The sequence below is a fragment of the Vombatus ursinus genome, unplaced genomic scaffold (genome assembly GCF_900497805.2).
Source record: "Vombatus ursinus unplaced genomic scaffold, bare-nosed wombat genome assembly UNPS02014959.1, whole genome shotgun sequence".
Classification (NCBI taxonomy): domain Eukaryota; kingdom Metazoa; phylum Chordata; class Mammalia; order Diprotodontia; family Vombatidae; genus Vombatus; species Vombatus ursinus.
The window spans coordinates 5,933,431-5,958,735 of NW_020954737.1; the positions used below are offsets into that span (position 1 = coordinate 5,933,431).

General features: G+C 42.0%; 1 protein-coding gene across 5 annotated transcripts in view; it reads left to right on the forward strand.

The window, feature by feature from the left end:
• KALRN (kalirin RhoGEF kinase) overlaps nucleotides 1–25,305 on the forward strand; it is a 966,578-nt gene that overhangs the window by 876,529 nt on the left and 64,744 nt on the right. For 3 of the 5 annotated variants that reach the window (XM_027845153.1, XM_027845156.1, XM_027845157.1), the window contains 7 exons: nucleotides 1,872–1,964; nucleotides 3,750–3,800; nucleotides 5,176–5,253; nucleotides 11,096–11,281; nucleotides 14,268–14,439; nucleotides 18,796–19,034; nucleotides 22,405–23,520. In XM_027845153.1, coding sequence (XP_027700954.1) covers nucleotides 1,872–1,964; nucleotides 3,750–3,800; nucleotides 5,176–5,253; nucleotides 11,096–11,281; nucleotides 14,268–14,439; nucleotides 18,796–19,034; nucleotides 22,405–22,662 — 1,077 coding nt within the window. In that variant the 3' untranslated portion in view covers nucleotides 22,663–23,520. Of the gene's footprint in view, nucleotides 1–1,871; nucleotides 1,965–3,749; nucleotides 3,801–5,175; nucleotides 5,254–11,095; nucleotides 11,282–14,267; nucleotides 14,440–18,795; nucleotides 19,035–20,722; nucleotides 20,726–22,404; nucleotides 23,521–25,305 lie in introns of those variants that run through there. The other 2 variants (XM_027845155.1, XM_027845154.1) reach the window with 2 other exon arrangements.

A 25,305-nucleotide genomic window follows, 5' to 3' on the forward strand; every position in this document is an offset into this window, starting at 1 on the left:
ACAGAGTGAGCTTTCCTTCATAACATAGAAAAACAGTTAAACCAAAGGAGCTAACAGAGTGAGCCCATCTGACAGTGTACGCACCATTCTGCATGCCTGGTCCCCCACCTCTCCGAGAAAAGGAGGATGGTGTAGGGGACAATTCTGTAACCGACTTATGTTTTATAGAGGCTCTGGTAATTCCTCCCATGATGCCCCATTACCCTTTAGCATCTCTGACTTTTTTAGGTTCCCTTCTCCTCTTTCCTGGCCCGAGAGACTCTTGGCTGCATTCTCATCCTCCCAGTTCCCTTCTCATGCTTCCCCATGTTACCCTGTTAAAATGCGGCAATCCCAGGGCCTTGGGGACCATAAGGGAGAGGAAGAATTCCTGGAAGGAGCCGTCAGCTGTGCTCTAGGATACCTGAGCTGGGCTTCCAGCTTTATCTTTCATAGTAGGCTCACTGAGTGACTTTAGGAAAGGCCTTTCTTTTACTTGCCCGGAGGCCTGTGAATAATGGGGAGAATAATCCCTGTGCTTCTTGGGCTCTCAGAGTGAATGTGTGGGTGTGAGAGAAGAAAGCTCACAGTGAAGGCAATGTAGAGATAGTGGAAAGACGAGGCATCTGGGGGGGTGGAGAGAGGTGGTACCTTTTAAAAGGGAGGTACCAATCAATGCATTTACTAAATGCCTACTATATATCAGTCACTGTGCTGAGTACTGGGAATGCAAAGACAAGAATGAAATAATCCCTGCCCTCAAGGAGCTTATATTCTATTAGTGGAGACAACTTAGATATAAATATACATATAGTCATAGGTAGCTATATGAATGCATGTGTATATGTGCACATACGTATTTGTAGACACAGCCATATGTACAGACACATACACTCATATTGTGTTGCACATACACGTGTGCATACATATATTCATGTGTGTATGTACAGGTGTGCATATATCTTTGTGTGCATATTTAGGCAGGTGTATGCATATATTAATGTTGATTGCATTGCATGCATATATTTGTGTATGTATATTCATATATGTGTGTTCATATGTGTATATATATGTGTGTGTGTACTGTATTTGTACTGCTGTATTCATATGTGTGCGTGTGTGTATATGTATGTGTATATATATATATGTATATGCATACATTTGTGAGTACAGTATTGCTCTCTTATCCTTTATGCCAGTCACAGAGCTGATGAATATTGCCAAACATGGTCTTGTCTTTTCCTTTATGTCTTTAGGGACTCCCTTTTTTTATCTTCTCCTCATGAATTCCTGCAGCACCAAAGTGCACACACGTGCACAAACACACACGGGCACAAGACAACCTGTATACATATATATATATATAAAATAACTATAAAATGATGGGGCAGGGGGTGGCCTCGCCACTAGGGGAGTTTTTAGGTGAGGCATTAGTGAATAAGGCATGCATCCTGGGCATGGGGTACAACGTATACAAAGGCATTAGGATTTAGGGTAGCTGACCATAAGCATCCCTAATTAGAGGCAGCTGGGTGGCACAGAGGATACCGTGATGGGCCTAGGGTCAGACTGAAGATGGAATATTGTACATAAGGAACAGCAGGACAGGCAGTCTGACCCAATGATGGCACTGTGAGTGAAGAGGAATGATGTACATAATGTACCACCTAAGGGCTTTCTGCCATGATGTGGAGGTAGCTCCCTGCACCCTCCCAATAAATAGCTGGCACTTGATGCAGAAGGAGGGGAGGGTGTTCTTTACTAAATGTTTATGAATTGAAACAAAGGCCCTGGAGCATTTCTGAAGGATGGCTGCCTCTGTCACTCTGTCCCCCAGAACGCAGCTCTTTGGGTGATGACTGTTTTTCTAATGGAATTATCTTATTTTCCAGGAGGTGAAACAAGAAATCAGCCAGAGGCTGACACTTAGTGACTTCCTCATCAAGCCCATTCAGAGAATAACCAAGTACCAGCTGCTGCTCAAGGTGAGTGGGTGAAGGAGAGCCTCAGGTCCCATCGAGGCAGACAGCGTTCACCCAGGGTCAGCCACTGAGGACTAGTAGGCATTCTAGGTGATGCAGTCCGGTTCTGTGCAGTCACATACTTAGGGGGCAGAGTGGAGGGAGGAGAGAAGAAGAGAATGGAAGAGCTGGAGAGAAGGAAGAGGAGATAGAGAGTATGGACTGGACCTTGATGTCATTGGTATCTGGGATTCCCGGGTGAGGAAACTCGTTCACCAGTGCAGATGGGCACTTTGTCTGAAACTTACAGTCTGCAAGAACTGCATAGAGCACAGAGAAGTTAAATTACTTGCTTAAGGTCACACAGCCAATTATGCATCAGAAGCAGGACTTGAATACAGATCTTTTGGGCTTTGAGGTGCATTCCCTATCCAATATGCCATGCTGCATATCTCTCTCTCTCTCTCCCTCTCTTCTTTATACTTATATATGTGTGTATATATATATATATATATACATATATATATTTTTTTACACATACACACACATATATACATAGAACACTGTTAGTAATTGCATCCAGTTACACACAACTGAACATCAGTTGCTTGTATTTACATTGCCTGAGAGCAGATAATATGATTGCTATTGACAGTAGTTAAGGTGGCGATTTAAAGAAATATTATTTTTCTTTTAACTTAAAAAAAATAGCTATACTAAACTATAACTATAAACACTTAAAAATTAATCTCTGCATGTATTGTCTACATATCTGTAACAGTTCATTAATCATTCTTTTTCTATTTGTCTAGTCATTTGTATCTATACAGATATCTAGTTAATATTTATGTATATATAAATACATGTCTACATATTACATATATAATGATAGCTCTCTATATATTCTATGTCTGTACACACACACACACACACACACACACACACACATATATATATATACCCTCCTTCTGGGTCTTTTTTCTCCATGTCACATTATTTACTACTTTTTCCAAAATTCTACTTCCCATGTCTATCATTTTTAAAATTCATTTTGAACTTAAATATGTAAAGACAAAAAAAATAACATGTACTCAGCACAACATAAAATGAAAATTCACTATAAAACCATGAATTTACATTTCACATTATTTAATTTTAAAAAAAAAAAAAGCTATGTAAGTACTACACATTGTTTTCAAAGCTAGTCTTGTTTTCTATGCTTCCTTCTAAATTTATTCTCTGCTGTGCATTTTTTATATATTTTTCCCTCCCTCTGTATCCCTCCCATGGGCATGTATGTATGTGTGTGTGTATATATGTAGAATCATACATACATACACCTATTTATCAGTTCTTTCTCTGGAGGCAGATAGAATGTTCCTTCATACCATGTCTCATTTTTAACTTAGTTTTGAGTATAACTTACTGAGAGTCCAGTATTTGTTCGGTCTTTCATTAATTGTTAGACGTATATGTTGTCTCTAGTTTATTGTAATTAGTGTTGATGGATGTATATATACATTTATACATGCACACACAGATGCACATGCATACACATGTTACGTGGACACACAAACACACTCCACCCCAGGCCTTTCCCACAGCCCTGAATTTTCCTAGAGTTATCTTGACATTAGTCTTTTCCATTCACCCTGAGGCCGTGCTAGAAGCACTTGCCACCTGTGCCTGGAATGCAGACATCTGGGGTGATTTGACTGGCTGCCAGTTATAGGGGGTCCCCTGCATCTTTCACTAACTGACTTCACCCCTTCCTTCTTCTATTCTCTGTTTTCCCCATATTCTCTTTAGGACTTCCTAAGGTACAGTGAGAAGGCTGGTCTGGAGTGTGCAGATATTGAGGTAAGTTTCCTGGGTGGATTACTGTTAATAAGGACAAAGTAAAGCAAGATTTTCCCATGCAACTTGATGGCCTCAGTCCAAACACTACCTCCCAGCCCAGAGAAATAAGAGGACCTTTGAAATGACAAACTGATCTGTAATAAGGATAATTCACATTGAATAAACATGGACACCAATGTAGATTTATTAGCTATTAACCATTGATAGACAGTTGATTAACTCTTGACTAATAACTATTGATGTAGAATGTTAGTTTGAGAAGATAAAAGTGACCATATAAAGCACCCCAATGGTCGATCCTGCCCAGGATTTTCTCTCAGTGGTTCTACATGTTTAATAAGGACATGTGGGCCTCCTTGGCATCAGTTTTCAGATGTTAGGGTAATACTTATCTTAGGAATGTAGAAGTGTCTTAGGAGCTGTCTCTGTACTGTCTTCTCTAAATCATTTCCTGCCAAACATTGATGAGTGGGGCTGCCATGTGGAAGAAAGATTAGGCTTGTTCTGCTCTGTCCCAGCGGGCAGAGTTAGGATCAATGGGTAGAAGTTGTAGAGAGGATAGATTGCAGTTCTGAACAAAGAAAAACTGGCTAATGGTTAAAACTGTCCAAGAGTAGAATGGATTGCCTCTAGTGGTTGTGAATTCCCCATTGCTGAAGATCTTTAACAGAGGCTACAGACAGAAAATTTGTTGAGGGAGTTGTAAAGACTCTTATGGACCCTTCTAACCTTTCTTCTCAGAGATCCTGAGTGTTATCCAGGAGGTGAACAAGGCGGGTGGGCAAGGGTCCTCCTGACATGTGGCTTCAATTCCACCCTCTATTCCTCTGTAGCTTTTCCCTTTCCTGTGGGACTCAGTTTGCCTATTTCTGGAAATGAAAAGATGTGCAAACACTTGAACACTGTGATATCAGGTGGATCTGGTTTAGCTAAAGGTTTCTAACTTTTTTTTTAGCCCCAAGGGTCACCAGCCAGGCTGAGAAATGACTCTGGGAAGGAAGAAGAAATGGAGAGCTAGATAGAGTAAAGGAATGGGAGAGTCAGAGGAAATGTGACCCCTCAAATGGCCCCCAGCAGTTACCTCAAGTGCTGTGGGATGTCTACGTTGACTTAAATCAAAGGATTCCACACCTCTTTTAAGTTTTTTGTTTGTTTTTTTAAAATTTTATTCTGAACTTAAAATCAGACAAGCATTTCCGTAATATAGTAGAATAGGAAAAAAAATTCTGAAGTTTACCAGGAGACCCATACCCACCCTCACCTCTCAGGTGAGGGAGGCGGCTATACCAGAAGATTGGACCCTGGTCTTCTATCAGAATCAGCATTTCCCATGAGCCTCCTGGGCTGACATCGCCTTCCTGCCTCTCTCTTCCAGAAAGCAGTGGAGTTAATGTGCCTTGTTCCAAAACGCTGCAATGACATGATGAATCTGGGACGCCTGCAGGGCTTTGAGGTGAGTGACTGAGAATGTTTCTAAGGCTTCTTTCTTTTGTGAGGGGGATGGAGTAGGGAGGGTAGCAAAGACCTCCCAGGTTGAAGCCTTTTCCTTCTTAACACTTCCCTCTATGTCTCCTTTTTATTAAGTAACTTCAGCTAAGACTTCAAGAGGTACTTCTCTGTTCATCTCTCATCCTTCCCACCATTCCTTGGTCTCAAGAAGCTTGAAGTTTTATTTGCTTAGCATCCAAAAAAAGCCTTTCATTTCCCTCTTCCTGAATTCTAGGACAGTTTTCCAAACTGTGACCTGAGTCTCTAAGGGGCTAACAAAGACAAGAAATGCCACATTTTTAAAAGCTACTTCAAACAAACAACACAAGTATAGGAAGATACGGTCTTGAAGCAGCATCCTCTCTACTCCTTGCTTTTTCTGTCTTAGATTGACAAATGCAGGAATGCAGGGAGAGCAGAGTTATAAGATTGCCCAACCAATTTTAGTTGATGATGAAAGTAACACCTAAAAGAATAACCATATATAGGCCTTTTTCACCCTTTTAAGGAATCTTTTAAGGGCACGAGGTCCATTGTTATGGGTACTTCTAATACTGATGCATGTCCTAACCCCTCTGCAACTTAGTAAGTGGCCTTCACCAGGTGAGTAACAATTTTGGCCACAGTAACTGGTGGGAAACACTGGGGCAATGATCACCTATGAACTTAGCTAATGACCAATTCAGAGCCTGACAGTGGATGTATATTCCAAGTTTTTTCAGTTAGGCTGGTCTTGCCGAAGGTTGGGCTCTGCCTCTGAATGTCCAGTGTCATACCACAATAAGGCATTAGAGATTTGGTCAAAGTTCAAGTAATAAACTTGTCCGTAAAATGAGTAAGCCAATCTTACTCAAGTAGTCCAACCACGTATATAAAGTCTGAGAACACTGAAATGTTGATTTCTGCGCTACAGAAAGTGTGTGTTCATATCCCTGTTGGTGGTACAACAGGGTACTTAGCTATAAGTCCCCAAGGTTTGTGATGTAGTAACTATGGAGAACTTTAAAAATTCAAGTCAATAAGTTTTTTCTACATAAAAACTAGCATCATTAATAGTTAACTAAACCTTCATGAGTCAAATAGTGAATAAGCATTTATTAAGGATCTACACTGTGTTACACTGGGGCAGCTAGGTGGCACAATGGATAGAGCTGTAGGCCTGGAGTCAGTTCTAATCTAGCCTCAGACACTTACTATGTGACCCTGGGCAAGTCACTTAACCCTGTTTGCTTCAGTTTCCTCATCTGTAAAAAGAGCAAGAGAAGGAAATAGCAAACCACTCCAATATCTCTGCCAAGAAAAACCAAGTGGGGTCACAAAGAGTTCAACTCGACTGAAAAAGAACTGAATTCACTGTGTGCTAAGTGCTAACAATACAAAAAGAGGAAAAAGACAGTCCTTGCCCTCAGGGAGCTCACTATTGGAGGAAACAACAAGCAAACAAATATGCTTTTTAGGGGAAACAAACAAGTTCTGTACAAGATAAATAAGAAATAATTAACATAGGGAAGACATGAAGTAAGAGGTCGTTGAACATGAAATTATTTTTGAGTATTAATTCAAAGAGGCATGAGAATTGGCACCATTTCTTTCTTGCTTAGAAGTTAGTGTGCCACCGAGGTAGATTGGGGTTGGGGGAAGGTATGGATTTTCTAACTCTTTCCCAGGAGATCTGCTTCCTACTTTTCCCCAACCTGTTACTACTTTGAGAAGCTACTTCAGGAAAACCATTCCTAGAAGCTGAGGTGGGTGAATAGGAGAAGGGGGTGTTTGTCTCCTACGCTAAAGGAGATAGAACTCTCGAAACAAGTAAAGAAAATGAGCAAGTACATCTGTCAAGAAGTACTAATGGGAAATGGAATAAAATGGGACATGGAAATGATTAGGATTGGGATGAGGTTGGTTAGGGAAGGCTTCTTGGAAAGACAGCGATATTAAGGGGATTAGCAGCACCCTTTGGATCTGGACCCCATAAGTATGTCAACAAGGACATCTCAACCAGTGTTCCTGCTTCTGTCTGGAATTAACTGTTCCTCTTGGCAGTAGCCGAATCTCTAAAACTAAAAATGCTTTATAAAAAATCATTATAAACTTAATTATGCTTAAAAAAAAAACAACCAAGAAAATAATCATACAAAACAAGGGGCAAAATTTCACTCCAACCCTTTTAGCCTTTAATTGGGAAGAACCAAAAGAATGAACAAAAGTAAATGAGTCACTTTTGTGCTGTGTCCCCATCTAGGCCTAGCTGGAATTCTGCCAAATTTGGCCTTGTTCTCTCTCTCCATGTGGCCCTCACCTCTCAAACTCCCCTGTCCCTCCTCACGGTCCTATCTCTTCCCTCTAACATTGGATTGACTCTCTTTTATGTGTGTGTGTACAAAAAAGAACAAATGTGTATATACACACATATACATATACACATACACATATATACATGCATTACATGTATACCTGTATACATACATTACATACACACTCATACACACACATACACCCACACACACCGTTCTTTTTTTGGGGTGTGAAGTGGTACTTTGTATCATGATCTGTCAATTGTTAAGGTATTGAAGTAGAAAAGTGGATAAAGAGCTGGGCCCGGAGTCAGGAAGACCAGAGTTCATATCCAGCCTCAGACTTTTACTAGCAGTGTGACCTTGGGTAAGTCACTTAGCCTCTGTATGCCTTAGTTTCTTCATCTGTAAAATGGAGATAATATTAGTATCTTATCTCTCAGGATGGTGGGGAAGATAAAATGAGGTATTTGTAAGCCCTTTGCAGACTTTAAAGCACCAAAGCTATCTTTGTATTATTATCTTTTCACGTGGCCTATAAGATCCTAGATTCAGAGCTAAAAGGGATCTTAGAGGTCATTAAGTCCGACCCCCTTCATTTTACAGGTGAAGAAACTGAGTCCCACAAAGGATGATTGATTTGCCTAGGATCACCCAGGCAGTAGAATCATCTGAGATGAGATTCAAATCTGGTCTTCCTGACTCCAAGTTCAGTGCTCTACCCCAAACTAGATAGTAGTTTGCATTTTCTGCTTTATAAATCACCTGTGCACGTTCTCTGACCTTCATTCTACTGGGAATATGTGTTGCCATTCTTGTTGGTAAGCCTTGAGAGGCAGCTTGACATCGTGGATAGATGGCGAGCTTTCGAACCGGACAGACCAGAGTTCAAGTCCCACAAGTCTGTGACACATACCAGCCCTGTGACAATGAATAAGTTATTTGGTCTTTCAGTGACCAGAGCAACCTCCTAAGACTAAGTTACAGATCTGCATGCCTTCACTAGTGATGGAAGGTGGGAGTTTCAGGCCCCAGAAATCTCCCATACCAATGACATTATGGGCCTGAACACCACCACTCCTAAAAATTATGTTCATTCTTATAGATTTGGAATATCAGTTCCTTATCTCACATCCATGCTTCAAGTATTTCCCCCAATGTTTCTTTTCTTTTAATTTTCCAAGGAAGTGCTTGCTTTATAATTCCTTTGACTATGAATGGAGCTCCATTTCCTTTTACTTACTCACCCTACCACCAAGGGCCCTGGGGTGTAAAGTTGTTCATAAGCCACCAAGCACTATGGAAATAGAAGCTTATTTATTTGGAGCTAGGTTCCTATTCTCCTCCATAGTGGAACTAGAGCCCAGGCAAAAGCAACGCTGTTAAACAGAAATGTCCTTAGACTGCTAGGGCTCAGGCTTGGTTTCCATCGGTCATCATCCAGCATGAGTGAGGCCAAACTCTTCCCTCTTGCCTCTCCCCTCCTTCCCTTCCACACTACTTGCCCCTCCTCAGCAACCTGGAAGTTTTTCTAAATTTGAGATATTTTGAACGCTCTTGAGAAGAAATAACCGCCGCCCCTCTTTGACCATAGTCTCAGTCATTCTGTCCCAAATTATTGTGGATCTTTGCAGGAAGTAGGCCCCTGGGCAGAGATGGGACAGGATGAGTAACCGTTTAGTTTGCACCATTTAATTCGTGTTAAGTGTCATAGGAATTAGCGTATAGACACCTATGTTTGTGTATATACACCCCTACGATGCAAGGCTACACCTAAGACTCTTCAGATTTATTTTTGAAATCAGGTGTCACAGAAGGCAGCGTGGCGCCGTGGCAGGCATGCTAAACTTGGAGACAGGGGACCTAGATTTAAACCCTGGCTCTGGTCCTGAACACCTCGCCACAGGATCTTGGCCAGTCACTTAACCCACCAGGGTCTGTTTCCTTATCTGTAAAATAAGGAATCGGACTCCGTGAGGAGGGGAAGAAGGGGGCAGGAGAGAAGAGTTTCACCTAGTTCATTCTGGATAATGACCAATGAAAACTCAACCTTTCAAGTCCCTTCCAGGCCTCCATCTCAAACCCTGTTCTTGTTTTCCTCATGCCCTGGAGAAACTACTTTGCATTGCCAGTTGATAGGGTCATAGATCTAGACCTTGAAGGGAACTTTTACAGATGAGGAAACTGAGTCCCAGAGATTTTAAATGACTTGTCTAAGGTCACTCAGCTCGTAAGGGCTGATGCAGGATTTGAGCCCAGGTCTTCTTGACTCCAAGTACCAGGATGCCCTTGGAGGAGCTGGTAGATGTTTCTGCCCTTGTTCCAAAGTCCCTGGGTTCAGGGCCTGGGAGAAGTTAAGCTTAATAATTCCCCTGCCTCTGGAGCTTATGGTTTCCTTAGAGCCTTTGTTGATGTAACCTTTGGGTCAGGATCTTACGTAATAATAATGTAACTTATAAAACATTTCTGTCTAGCTGGCCACGGACTTAATATTAACTTGCTACTAGGTTGGAGATAAGCCCGTTGGAGTGCTGACCTTGGCAGCAAGATGCTTGGGTTGGAGCATGGTACAAGGGTTTCTCAGGAGCCCAAGGAGGAATGACTCGGGCAGTGAGTTTGGGTTTGGGTAATAAGGAGAAGGTCACGTGGTACCGCTGGCATACATCTGACCCGCAGGGCAAAAAGGTTCATGTTCCAATTACATGAAATCTTTTTTAGGGAACATTCTTTGGCTGAAAGGGTTTTTCTCTTCCTTTTTAAAAAGGAACTTCCCCATGAATTACAAGGTTCCTTCTGGACCTGGAACAGGCTTGGTCTCATAAGCAGAAACCTGCTGATTGAAGAGAGTGGGAAGTTTATAAATAGAAATGCAAAAAGTAAATCAGCCAGAATTTTATAAGCACCTGCTATGCACCAGGCACTGTGCTAAGCACTAGTGGTACAAAGACAGATACCAAACAGTCTCTACCGTCGAGGAGCTCGTAGTCTCACAGGGGACACAGCATGTAAATAAGATAATTAGAGATCACTTCAGAGCCTCAGTTTCCCTATCTGCAAAGTGGGTTTGATGATAGTTTGATGATGATGACCTACCTCATAGGTTGTGTGGGAGTGAATCACATTGCGGACATAAAAATGCCGTAGATAGGTGTACTTGTTATCTTCCCAGTCAGTAACCTCCCTGCCCCCCAACCTCATGGAACACTTTCTACCTCTCTGAAGCATTCTTTATCACTGGATGTTTTCGTACAAGCTAGACCATCTACTAGACTATAAACTCCACAAGGGCAGGACCCATATTGTAAGTACTGGAAAAGAGCCAAGATATAACTAACATGGTACTCATAATAGGTACTTAATCTCTGTGGAATTGTTGGATTGAAAATGTCAGAACAGGCAGTAGTGGATGCTCTTACCAGATCCACCAGATTTCTGTTGTGGCCGGCTCCTCTGTGTCTGCGGTCAGTAGCAGTGGTGGGGCCTCCTTGACCTCTCTCTCTGTCCACCCCACAGGGCACCCTGACAGCCCAGGGAAAGCTGCTTCAGCAGGATACCTTCTACGTGATTGAGCAGGACGCAGGCATGCAGTCCCGGACCAAGGAAAGGCGTGTGTTCCTCTTTGAACAGATCGTCATCTTCAGTGAGCTTCTGCGAAAGGGCTCTCTCACACCAGGCTACATGTTCAAAAGAAGTATCAAGGTGAGGAGGAACCCTAGGGGGCTGGGCAAAAGCCCAGGGGACTGAGAGTCATGTTTCTTACGTGGGTTTGGCAAGGATTTGGGTCACCCCCCAGATAGAAGCTTTTATGGGGAAGTAGTACAGGTCAGCTAGATGGCTCAGTGGACAGAGAGCTAGGCCTAGAGTCAGGAAAACCTGAGTTCAAATCTAGCCTCAGATACTTAATAACTGCTTGACCCTGGGCAAGTCATTTAACCTGTTTGCCTTAATCCACTGGAGAAGAAAATGGCAAACTCCAGTATCTTTGCCAAGAAAATCCCAAATGGGTCACGAAGAATCAAACATGACTGAAACAATTCGCCACCAACAACACACCTCTCTTAATGCAGGTTAAGATCATATTACCATTTTTGTCTACCAAGTCTCACTGCTTGAGCTTACAAGGGCACTAGAACCCCCAGTCTTTTACAGGAAAACTTCTGTCTCACCATGGCTCTACCATCTTGTACTTAAAGATGACATACCCAAGTGTAAGATTTTACATTTATCCCTATGGAATTCCATCTTAAGAGACTGAGCCCAGTGCTCTAGCCTCAGAGATGTCAATCATACAGCCCACAACTCTCAAGTGCAGTGCAAACCAGATTAAAATGTAATTGGGAACTATTTAACAAAATAAATAAAAATAGAGTAGAATGTATTTGATGTTAATATGTGGCTTTCCTATTGCAATGTGCAGCCTGCAGGGATCCTTATGGATGATTTAGTGGCCTCTGTTTCTATTGGAGTTTGACATCATCGCCCTCACTCTGTCTGCCAGTGTGTTAGCTAGCCCTCCCAGTTCAGAGTTAGTGATTAATCTGATGAATGTGTCGTCTGCGTTTTCATCTATGTCACTGATAAAAGTTTCAGCTTAGTGCCAAGCATGGAAGACGTCTTCCAGATTGACACTGACCTGTTAACAATGACATTTTGAGTCCGACCGTCCACCCAATTCTGAATCTGTCCGGTTGTTGTATCCAGTCCATTTCTATCTTCTTCACAAGAATAGCATGAGATACTTTATCAATCATCTGGCTTATAATTTTCCCAGAAATTTAAGTCAAGCTCACTGGTCTAGAGTTTTCAGACTACCCAGTCAGTCCAACCATCTCATTTTTCAACTGGGCAAATTGAAGCCTAGAGAGGGCAAGCGACTTGCACAAAGTCACATTGCTAGTAAATAGTAGGGCTAATCCTTGAATTCTAGACGGCACAGTGGATAGGGCACTGGCTCTGGAGTCAGAACAGCCCAAGTTCAAATCCAGCCTCAGACATTTAGTAGCTAGGAGATCCTGGGCAAGTCACTTAACCTCTGTCTGCCTCAGTTTCTTCAACTGTGAAATGGGAATGATAATAATAACACCTACATCCCAGCATTGTTGTGAAAATCAAATGGGATAATATTTGTAAAGTGCCCAGCACATAGTAGGCACTTAATAAATGCTTGTTTTCTCCCCCTTTCCCTACACCCATCCAAGTCCAATGGTCTTTTCCACTATACTCCACTGCTTTCCCCCACCCGCTGTTCTTCTCAGTCCATGAGATCTGTTGTAATGTGCTGAAGATTATATTTATTCGTTGCCTGAAGGAATGAATGTACATTTCTTTCTGAACAAGGGTTGGCACTATTGTATGTGATTACAGAGGAAGGGATTAATAATGTCTGAAAACCCTTTCTCCCATAATTTAGACTTTTTTTAGATTCTGGAACTTGTCCTAGTATGTGTTTGTGCGTGTATGCATTTTTCTCTCCCCCAACCTTCCCTGATATAAAATTTGGCTGGATGACAGTAATGTATGCTGTTTAGAAGGTATGCAGATATAAAGCACCTAACATAACCAGGCTCTGGATGTGTTCATGTCTCATGCAGAATAAGTGCCAGGTGCTATATTTTATAGGCTAGAAGTTGCATTGAATTTTAAAATTCAATTTGATTTTATTTTCAGTTCTGAAATTAAAAGTTTATTTTAAGTTGCTCTCACCTTCCCTTCCCCCATTGTGAAAAAAAAAGAGGAAAAACATAACCTTTTACACACCACACGCACACATACACACATGCACATACACATACGCTATACATATAGTAAATCAAAACAAATTCTCGCATTAACAATATCAAAAAAAACAAAAAACTGTTCTTGAATTTGCATTCTGAGTAACTTGGCTTCTCTATTTGGAGGTGGGTAGCATGGTTCATCATAAGTCCTCTGGAACTATAGTTGGTCATTGTATTGAACAGAGTTCCTGAGTCTTTCAAAGTTGTTTGTCTTTACAACACTGCTGTTATTACATAACTTGTTCTCCTAGTTCTGCTCACTTCACTTTGCATCAGCTCTTATAAGTCTTCCCTGGTTTCTCTGAAACCTTCATCCCCTCCATGATTTCTTGTAGCACAATAGTATTCCATCACATTCTTATACCATAACTTGTTTAGCCATTTCCCAATTGGTGGGCATCCCCTAATTTTCTAATTTTTTGCGACCATAAAAAGTTGCTATAAATATTTTTGTGCTTATAAGTTTTTTTTTTCTCTTTCGTTGATCTTTTTGAGATGTAGCCCTAGCAGCAGTATCACTGGGTCAAAGGATATGCACAGTTTAATACCTTTGGGGGTACAGTTCCAAATAGTTGCATCAAATTTTCATTTCAAAGTTTTGGGGCATGGAGAAGGGGATGAAGTCAGGAAAGATAGACTAGTATTGCTTATGAGACAGAGTGACTTGGGGTGAGTACCAGCCCCTGGAGTACTCTAGGATCACATCAGGACTTGGATTATTTTAAGAAAAAAAATTATAGTGTTACACAATAAAGATCCATAGCATATTTGTGACTCTCCCCACCCCACAACCTTTACTCCCAAAACCAAAAAATATGACTTCTAGTCTGATAAATACAATGAGTGTCACCTGGTAAACTTTTAAAAAATTTTATTCAATGTAAAAAGATGACCTTGATCTGTTCCAGATGAACTACCTTGTCTTGGAGGAGAATGTGGACAATGACCCCTGTAAGTTTGCCCTTATGAGCCGGGAAACATCAGAAAGGGTCATTCTACAGGCAGCCAATGCAGACATCCAACAAGCCTGGGTTCAGGACATTAACCAAGTCTTGGATACACAGCGAGATTTCTTAAATGGTATGTATGCCTCTTCCTCATTAGCAGGTCCATTTTCAGAGAGAACTCAGAGATGCCAGCCTCCTCCAGACTGGGCTGCCTGTAGAATATGGCACGTTCTGGGGTCTAATGTGCTTTTTTTTAGTATTTATATCACAATCATTTCTCATTCACCTTCACAACTTTCCTTGTGACCAAAAAAAACAAACCAAAAAACAAAACAAAACAATTAAGCAAAACGTCTGACATAGAAACTATGTCTGGCAATGTCTATAGTCCACATTCCAACAGTGTCCCTCACACCTCTTCCATGAAGGAGGAAGTATGTTTCATTATCCATACTCTGGGTTACAGGCTTAATGTTGGTCCTGGCCTTTGTATCCTCAAGGAGTTTAGGCCTTTAGGGTTTATCTACACTTTTAACAGCTGGGATGGCAGATTGTTTGAGCAGCAAAAGACTAGTCATTTTTGAAGAAAGATTCCTCTGATGCCTGAATGGTCAGTGCACTGATTTCTCACCACCTGCCTGTTCACTTCCTTCTCTCAAGAGATAAGAATTTAAGCAGTGACAAGAGATTGGGGAATCTTCTGGACTGGAGGAGGCCACTTGAAAATGGTGATAGGAATAATGCTTTACAGGTGCTCAGCTGCCCTTTACATGATTTTATTTGGTAATAAAAGCAATTCTGCCAGGTAGGTAATGCAACTACCCATTTTGCAGATGAGGCACTAGAGACTCTGAGTTTGCCTAATTCCACACAGTGAATAAATGACAGAGACAGGGCTTGAACTCAGGTCTTTTGTCTCCAAATCTAGTGTTCCCTTTCCTTCTCCCCACCCCCACAGACCCCCCTCAAAGTGTTTTCTAACCAACAAGAAAGAAAATATGCTGTAGTAGAGACCCCTGGACCAAACGCTAGGAATATTATCTGTAATCATGTCACCACTTAGCTGTGTTCCCTTACCAAAGTCCCTTCAGCTCTCCTGAGTTGAATTCCTCATCTATCAAATGATGGGGCTGGACTAGATTATCTCTGGGTCCCCTTCTACTTCTAACTCCTATTTTATGGAACTCTCCAGCAAAAAAAAAATTCATTTAAATCCCCTGAGTCATTTTACTCATTGTCTGATGCAGACAAAACACTTTCTGGATACTTGGCAGGGACCACAGAGGTGCTCTAATCCAGTCCCCTCATTCGAAAAGAACTTGTCTAAGGTCCCACAACTATTTAGTGGTAATGTTGGGACTAGAATTCAGGTTTTCTGATTCCTACTCATGTGGTTTGGCATTGGAGTTTTTTTTTCTTTTTCACACACTGGAAAAGATTGTACGGCCCATGAGTTGGTGATATTTTCTCCAAGCAGATTTAAAAAGGAGGGAGTTGGGAACTTTTCATCATATAGAACAGCCTTCCTATTAACAGAGGATCAAGAGATCCCTGGAAATAAACAAAGCCAACACAAAATGCTTTAGACGCTTGACTCTGGACAACTCCTACCACTTGTCTGCTCCTCAGCTTACCTATAAAATGAAGGAATTGTACTAGAAATGCTATTGTTCCATGAGCAAATGCAGGACCTGCCCTAAGCAAACAGTGACTGCTCGTGAGAGAATATGTATCACTTTGAATGTAGCCAGCAGTGGATAGAGTTCCACGCCTGGAGTCAGGACGACCTGAATTCAAATCTAGTCTCAAATATTTACTAACTAGACGACCCTGGGTAAGTCACTTAACCTCTGTCTACCTCAGTTTCCTCAACTGTAAAATGGGGTTAATGATAGCGCCTACCGTCCAGGATTATTATGAGGATCAAATGAGACAAAGTGCTTAGCACAATGGCTGGCACATAGTAGGTCTCATTTAAATGCTAACTATTTTATATTATTATTAGATCTTTAAAAGATTCTTTTAGGTATTGTTTTCCATAAAAGCATGTAATTTTTCTTTCTTTCTTTCTTTCTTTCTTTCTTTTTTTTTTTGGCAAGGCAATTAGGGTTAAGTGACTTGCCCAGAGTCACACAGCTAGTAAGTGTCTGAGACCAGTTGAACTCAGGTCCTCCTGACTCCTGGGCCAGTGCTCTATCTGCTGCACCACTTAGCTGCCCCAGCATGTAATTTTTCAACAGCCAATAGAACCTCCTCAAAGCCCATACTAATTGGGAATCTAACAGTGATTCAGATGCAGGTTGTGCTGAAATATACAAAAAAAAAAGCCATTAGTTTTGAAAGACTACAGGGGATACTTTAAAAACAGAGAAGTTTCAACTTTTTTTAAAATGTTTTATTGATGCCTCTTATCTTTACAGCACAGTCATTTTCCTACCCTACCACCCCCCTCCAGACTGAACACCTCCCTTGTGCCGAGAAGAACAAATAACTATACTCAACTTGTAGAAACACTTGAACAGCTTCCATTTGCAAATGTACCACCGATCGCCCAAATACAAATGACCCCTATTGATTCATTAGAGCAGGCCTAGCCACATGGCAACTTGCTGACAATTAGTTCTTTTTGCTATATGGATTTTAAAGTTTGGGGGGAAAAAAAAAGCTAAACTTTATATAAAAAATTCAGACTTTTTAATGATTCTGACTGGCATTCCCCCAATTACATTGGATTAATGAGGTCTTTTTGAACTATAGTAAACACTTACATAAACATATTTCTTTGTTCCATACACACACTGTCAAGGGATGGAATAGGGAGGTTTTGGGTTTTTTTTTGGATGGTTGGTTTTCCCTGTTGGCAAAGACCAGTCCCATTCTTGGTATACATCCAATGAGATACATGGTGAAAGCCCAATATGATGTTCTTTATTTGGCTATCAGGAGACAATACAGGACCAATCTGTCCCTCCAGAGACCTTAGATGGGATAAGAGAATACACGTTCTTGCTCCCATAGATGTCATTGCTATAAAGGATTTTTTGAAAGTATATTCATCTGTTATACCAAATGGTTTCCAAGCACCAGAGGGCTGGTGACCCACTTACTTCAAGTGACATTCAAGATAATGATATTCCAATAATAGCAAAGCCATGTGGACACTTTTGGAGTTTGCTATAATGGAATTTGACTTGTATGACTTTCTTACAGTCATATTTCAGACCTCAGAGCTGGTAGCTACCGTCAGGTTGCATTGCCTGGCTCGTCCCCTTTCTCCTTTGACCCCCTAAGGCAGAAATCATAATAGCACAGCTGGGATCATGGGTGTACCAGCAACGCATTAGGACAGGATAGGGGGACAGTTCTTCCAGCCTCTGGAGACCACCTTCCTGCCCCTTTTTCCTGCTTCCTGCCTCTATTTTCCCATTCACTTCTCCTACATCCTCTGGTGCAAGAGGAAAAAGGAGGCTAGTGACTTGGTCAGTCTTTGTGCCAGCACCCCTTTACAACTTCTTCTAAACCCTCTCCATGGTGCTTTCTCTCCTTCTTCCTTCCCTGAGGTGGGACCTGGGGATCTCAGTCATTTGTAACTGGCTAGTTCTAGGTCAGGGGAAATTCAATTAGACTTTTTTTGTCCTTTTTCCTTCTGGCCACTTTATTTTCCGTGTCTCTGTCCAGACTCTTTGGTTGATATGTGTAAGAAAGAAAAAAAAATATTTTACATTCCAACAGGCTTTATCTCTAGCCACTAATCGTTGAAGTCCACTGCTGGTCCTTCGTGGCAAAGTGTAGGACTAGAGCAGCAGGGTCCAGTTGGAGGGGTGCTTTTTTTAGCCAAGAAGATAAGGTTGAAAAGGTTGATCGTTAGTGGAGGGGAAGGATTTCATTAAAAGGAAACCTGGGCAAAGCTTGAATTTTTAAAGTACAGTTTATGTGTATGTGTGTGTGTATATATATATATAATATATATATATATACACACATACACACATATGTATGTATACACATGCACACACACATGTACATTTTTAAAAAAATAACTTGTAGTATCTTTAGTTTGAATAAAAACAATGACCTTTGTAATAGAGGATTCAATAAATGCTCACCTTAAAAAAGGTAAATTTCCCTGGGTGCAGACCCTAATGAAATGTGCTGCATATGCCCAGGGTGGGGATGGACCTCAGAGGTCATCTGATCCTATCTGAGCAGGAATCTCTTCCCAACATCCCTGATAGGCAAAGACCCACAGTGCTTTTGTTCTCTCACCTGAGCACCCGTCATTTGTTCCTTGGCCCTTACAATTCTTTTCTTTCCCCTGATTGATTATAAGCTCCTGCCCTTGAGGGCAGGCAGGCCCTCCCCATCTTCCTCATCCCGTGAGATCCCTAGAGTACCTCGCACACAACAGTCACTCATATATTGCAGAAGGGAGGGGACACAAGTTGACTCAATGAAGATTAGGAATCGGTAACTGACTCTTCTCCTACAGCGCTACAGTCACCGATTGAGTATCAGCGGAAGGAACGGAGCACGGCCGTCATGAGGACCCAGCCTCCCAGAGTACCCCAGGCCAGCCCCAGGCCCTACTCTGCCGTCTCTGTGGGGGCTGAAAAGCCCCCAAAGGGCTCCAGCCGTAACCCATCACTGCCACCTCTGAAGATATCTACCTCCAATGGCAGTCCAGGGTTTGACTACCACCAGCCTGGGGACAAGTATGAGCCCAGCAAGGTATGTGGGTTTGTAATAGGACTGTATTGCAGGGCTCCCAGGAGGTGTTCTTACAGGCTATTTAGGAGTTCAAAACAATTAATTCTCAACTTCCTCATCTGTAAAATGGGGAGACTGGACTAGGTCAAATCTTCTTAGCCTGGGGTCTGTGAACTTGGTTTTAAAAAATATTGTGATAATTGTATTCCAGTATAATTTTATGCATTTAAAACAGTCAAGAGAAGGAGTCCGGGACACAAAGGTCCTAGAGAGAACACCATGGTCCCTTCAGGCTCTAATATCCTGCTATTTTTATATACAGTAAAGGGGGTGGGGAAACCAAGGACATGGATAATGCAAAAGTTATGATCCTGGAATTCACTGTGGCTTTTAAAAAAAATATTGCCATTCCTAATGATGATTGACTCAGGCTGTTATTAAAATGAGTTCACATTCCCTGAGCATATTTTGGTTGATGGTAAAGAGAGGTGGTTAAGGAATGTACTTGGCAGGGTAGGGAAGAAGTAAAAAGCCAGCCTGGAATGAAACACTTGCTATAGGTCATCTATGAACTCCTAGCATCCCTGTGTGGATAGTTCAGAGTTTGCTCTAGGCCCAGACCCAGAAACACAGCTGTCTGAACACTCCAGATGTTACTAGCCAAGGCCATTGTGGTAACCCAGTAAGAACACTGGACTGGGCTTCCCAAGACCTGGATTCTATTTCCAGATCTGATATTCTGTGATCTTTTGAATGGAAACTCCTAAAGGATTTCTTTTCCTACAGATTTAGAGTCTTTTGTCTCTAGAGTTTTAAAATACCATTTTGGGTTGATTTTTGTCTTAACCAATTGTGATTGACAAGTTCTGATCAGTGCCCTCTGCCTATCCTAAGGAAAGGAACCAGTGTATTCTTCCATATTTCTTGGGAATGAATAAACATCCTTACCTCACCCCACTTTTGACTAATGTGAGCTAGCTTAATTCACATGAACAGTTTGTCATGATATGCTAAAGAATTAACAAAGAAGTACTCACCGTGAGTTAGTGGGTAATATTGACCCAGCTGCTTAACAGATTACAAATGTCAGATGGAAAGAATGTGTGCCTTGGCGTCAGAAGAGCGGGGTTGAAATCCAAGCTCAGATACCTACTAGCTTTGTGACCATGAGCAAATCACTCTCTCTGTCTCTCTCTCTCTCTCTGTCTCTCTTTGTCTCTCTCTCTCCGCCCCCCTCCTCCCTCCCTCCCTCCTCATCTGTAAAATGGGAATGAGGAAGCTAGGTAGCAAGGTGGATAGAGTGTAGGACCTGGAGTCAGGAATACTAATCTTCCTGAGTTCAAATCTGGTTCCAGACACTTATTAGCTGGGTGACCCTGGGGAAAGTCACTCAATTTCCCCATCTATAAAATGAGCTTGAGAAGGAGATGGCAAACCACTCCAGTATCTTTGCCAAGAAAACCCCAAATGGGGCCGCAAAGAGTCAGATACGACTCAGCAGCAACATATGGATAATAATACAGACATCATCTGCTTCATAGGATTGTGGTGCAGAAAACACCTTGTAAAGCTTCAAATGACATGTCATGAGGTATTATTGCTAAGGATTATAATACTGAGAGATTATCTGCATAGATGTCAGAAGTGAGTACATTAATAGGATGGAGACTAATTTCAAAGCTTTAGGGGAAGAAGGGGTGAGCCTTGAGCAAGTCACAGCCCTCTCTTGGGTCCCTGTTTCCTCCTCTTTCAAATGAGGAGATTGGATTAAGTTGGGTCTAGTTCCTTCTCCTACTGGTAGGAAAGCATGGAAGTCAGTCCGTAGGCCCTAAGGAAAAGGACAAGAGGATATAACACCTGTAGTGTTTTAAACCTTAGCTGCTTGTTTGACAAACCAATCTACTCCCCAACTCCTTATTCCCATCTTTGTATGTAAGGGGCATAGCTAGGAATCTTTGTGTCCTGAAAATTGTGCCATTGGGATATAATCTGTTTGGACCCACATATCTCATACCCCCAAACTAAACATCACTTCTCCCCTGCAAGAACATGGGGCAGGTGTGGTTTTAAGAGAAAGGCCATTTTCTGTATCCACAGCAGCTGGTTCCACTCACCCACCTCTAGCAATGCTATTGTCTAATGGAGGTGATGCTGTTAAGTTTCATCATCTGTTAAAGGGGGTAGAATAATTCCTGAGGTTCTAATGATATCATGGATACCCAACATTTCAACAGCTTGGAAACAGTATAGAACTTCTTTAAAAAAAAAATTGTATTGCTATATTTTCAAAGCTCTTTCACTATCATAGAATGTCTGAGTTAGAAAGGTACTCAAAGGTCAACTACTATAAGCCATACCCAGTAGGAATCTCCTTTTTAACATTCTCAGCAATGAGTTCTTTAACCTCTGGTTGCAGATCTCCAGCCATGGGGAAACAAACTAACATCACCTGAATATGCCCATTCAACTTGGGAATGCTCATTAAGTAAGTGTTTTCTTACAGTGAGCCAAAATCTGCTGTTCTGCCCTCTGGGAGCCAATCTGATCAGTCTAAATTTTCTTCTATATGATAAAAACCCTTCAAATATTTTAAAACTACTCTCCTAGGCCCTTAAGTCTTTTCTTCTTCAGGTTAAATGTTCCCAGTTCCTTCAATAAATCCTTGCACACCATGGAATGCTTTCAATGTGCTTTCTGAAATATGGCACCTGGAATGGAACACCATGCTCCAGCTAAGGTCTGACTTGGGTAGAAGACAGCAGGGGACTGTAAGCTTCTTTGTTCTGGACACGATGCTCCTTGGAAGGTCATCTTGGTTTTTGATGCTGTGGAATTCTGCACTTTGTTTCACGATGCCTATAAAATGAAAGTTAGAAATCACTTGGGTCAAAGGATTAGCAGGGGATGTTCTGTGGATCAGAACTTCTCTCCAAGCAGAATGCTTATACATTAATAAATTGTGTCACTGACAGATTCTAGCTAAAACACAGATTGTTTTTGTTCCAGAGGAGCAGCCAAAAATAACAATAACCAACATTTATGTAGCACTTTAATGTTTGCAAAGCATTCATATACACACACATATATATTTCATATATGTGTGTATAAATCTGATCCTCACAATGGTTCTAAGCTGGGTGCTGGTATTACATTTTATAGATGAGGAAACTGAGTGAGGTTCACTGACTTGCCCAAGGTGACAAAGCTAGTAAGTGTCTGATGCTGGATTTGAACTTGTATCTTCCTGAGTCCAAGTCCAGCACTGTCCATCTGACTAATCTCGCTAATGGGATCCTACATGGGCTTTTAATTATGGAGTAGGAAGCAAAGCAATGATCTCCTCAAGTTTTCTTTGACATCTCCCTTCTTTCTTCCCCTCCTTCTCTACCAGAACGACATGGGAGGGTGCAATGGGACCTCATCCATGGCAGTGATCAAAGATTACTATGCACTGAAAGAGAACGAGATCTGCGTGAGCCAGGGCGAGGTGGTCCAGGTTCTCGCCGTCAACCAGCAGAACATGTGCCTGGTCTACCAGCCCGCTAGTGATCATTCCCCTGCAGCCGAGGGCTGGGTCCCGGGCACCATCCTGGCGCCCCTCACCAAAGCCACAGCTGCAGCAGAAAATAGCGACTCGAGCATCAAGTAAGTGCCACGTTGGCTTTCCCGGGAGAGCAGTATATGGATTAGGAAAAAAAAAAATCCAACACAGTAGGGAATTACCGCTCCTCATGCTCGACAGTGCACTGGAACCAATGTCTGAATGCTGGAACCACACACCATGGGGGGCGTCCATGCCGGATAGTTTTGGTTTTTGGTTTTTTCTTTTTGTTCATGGCTTTCTGTTCATTTTTTTCGCCTTCTCCAACCCTTTGCCCCCTCATTTGCTTAAAAAAAAAAAAAGAAAGAAAAAGAAAAGAACCTTAATGAAACCCTGAGTGATTAAAGGCATGCTTTCTGTTGCTCTGTTTGAGCCTCCCATCACAGGACTCACTGGACTGGACTTCTATTTATGTTGTATTAAGTTACTGAGATATATATATATATTTTTTTTTTGATTATGACACACACATAAAAAACACCCCACCTTAGCACAAACCCCATGCCTGCTGTAGGCTGAAGGCCTGCTGCTGTCCCCAGGGGAAGAAGGGGGCAGGGGATGGAGGGGACTTTTTTTGGGGGGGGTTACTTGGTGGGAATTTCTTTGTACAGTTTGTAACTTTTTCAACCCATTCCTGCCCCCACCCCCATTTCCCTGTTACTTTAATATATGTTCCTGGTAATTTGTAAGATATTTCTTTTTTTTTAATTGTGAGATCCTTCAGAGTACATTCCTGTATAAAGTATTTTGCACTATTTAAAAGAAACCCATATGGATGAAGCCAGGGTGTGCAATATATTGGATAGTCGCAATGTTCATCATTGTACCTGTAATGTAACTAATAATTTTAAATGTACTATTTTAAATATGTAAAATAAATTTTCACCATGAGCATGTTTTAATGAGGTTAAAGAATTAGTTGACCCTTCATTCTCCCTACCCTGAGCCCCAAAACCTGAATAACATTTACTCTTATAGTGAAATGAGTGGGTTGAATCTGTCTCCCCCCACCCCTTCTCTTCAAATTTTAAAAGTTGGTCCAAAGCCTTGGTTGTCCCTTATCCCCTTGAAATCAATCAACCAACGAGCCACTTGTTAAGTGTCATGCCATGCCAGGTCCTGGGGATAAAAAGGCAATGGATTAAAGAAAAGGGTGGTCATAGTTGAAGAGCAGGCTAGTCTTCCTGGTCCTTCCCTACCTGTTGGTTTCCACCATCACAGAAGATGAAGAATGATGCCTGCTGGGCTCTGTCCAGCCTATTTCTGGCAAATGCATGATCTCAAGGTGGATGACATAAAGGAACTGCTCCAGTAGACCTCGTCACCTGGCTTGCACCCTCCCACTTCTGGCCCCTTTCAGCAGCTGTGTGCAGCGGTGGGGTGAGGGACTTTTCCATTGCTTCCTCTGGTTAGCAGAGTCCAAAGAACCAGGTGCCTCTGGCTTCATTGTGGCTTCTGCTCTCACCCTTCCTCTAGGTTGGGGAAGAAGGGGAGTCCCAGCATCATTCCTGATCCTTCCAAATGACTATAGTCCTTCCAGACTTAGTCTGACATCAAAATGGCATTGGCTGTCCAGACCTGAAGGATCCAGTTGATGTTGTCGGTTCAGACCCTAGTTCATTTTTGCTTACGCTTTCCCTCCATTCTCTCTAGAAAATCTCAGGGCTTGGGAATGAAACTTCCCCAAGCTCCAAAGTGCCTGCTCAGTAGAGCAATCCCAGCTCTGTGATTTAGGAGCTACTCCTCTGGGACGGAGAGCATCTCTCCCACCTCCCACTCCTCACCTCTGGGTCATTTCACCTTTCATCTGTACCCCACTTCCTACCCGTTGGTTTCCACCATCATAGAAGATGAAGAATGATGCCTGCTGGGCTCTGTCCAGCCTATTTCTGGTCAATGCATGATCTCAAGGTGGAAGGAAGGCACAGGCTGGGAGAACAAGAGGTGATTGAATCTGTCAGTCTGGGTCTTTGTCAGCAGCCTTCGAGATTGGAAGGGAATGGAAACTAATGGCTTAAAATCTAGTCTTTTGTATTAGTGACAGGGAACACTTCCCAGGCTTCCCTAGGGTATGCCTTGAGCACAAAACATGCTGAGTTGGTTTTAACATCTACAATGCTGGTCACCCAGCCAGTGACCACCCCAGGATTTCTGTCTGCTCATGTCCAACAGATGGACATTCGTAAGTCATAATGACTAACTCTTTGGGATGGAAAAGCTCAAATTCTGGCTTCCTGTGGCCTCACCAATTAATAAGTATCTCCCTCCCTGTGCCTGGTTCTTAATAGATCGAATGCTGTATCGAGCCAACCTAGAAAATATAGATGGTCTTAACATGTGTAGAAAACATTCTCTCCTCTTGTACCCTTCCCTTCCCACTTCAGAAGTAAACACATAAAATATACCTGTACCCACTTACACAGGGAGGTTTCCCCAAGAGCTTTCTCCATTAGGACCACCAAAGCTAAGACCAAGGCTTCAAGGTAAACTGGACTAAGTTCAGTGGAGTGAAGAGATCTCAGCCAAATCTCAGCCACATCCATGGCAGTGTGAGATCTAGCTAGTGACATATACCTTCCCCAAGTTCATTTTTCTATGAGTATGTGGAGGGAAGTAGGCACAGAGCTGACCTCTTCCATTCCATTGCTAGGTTGCTGAGGATTCTAAAGAAGATAGCTAGAATGTACAAAT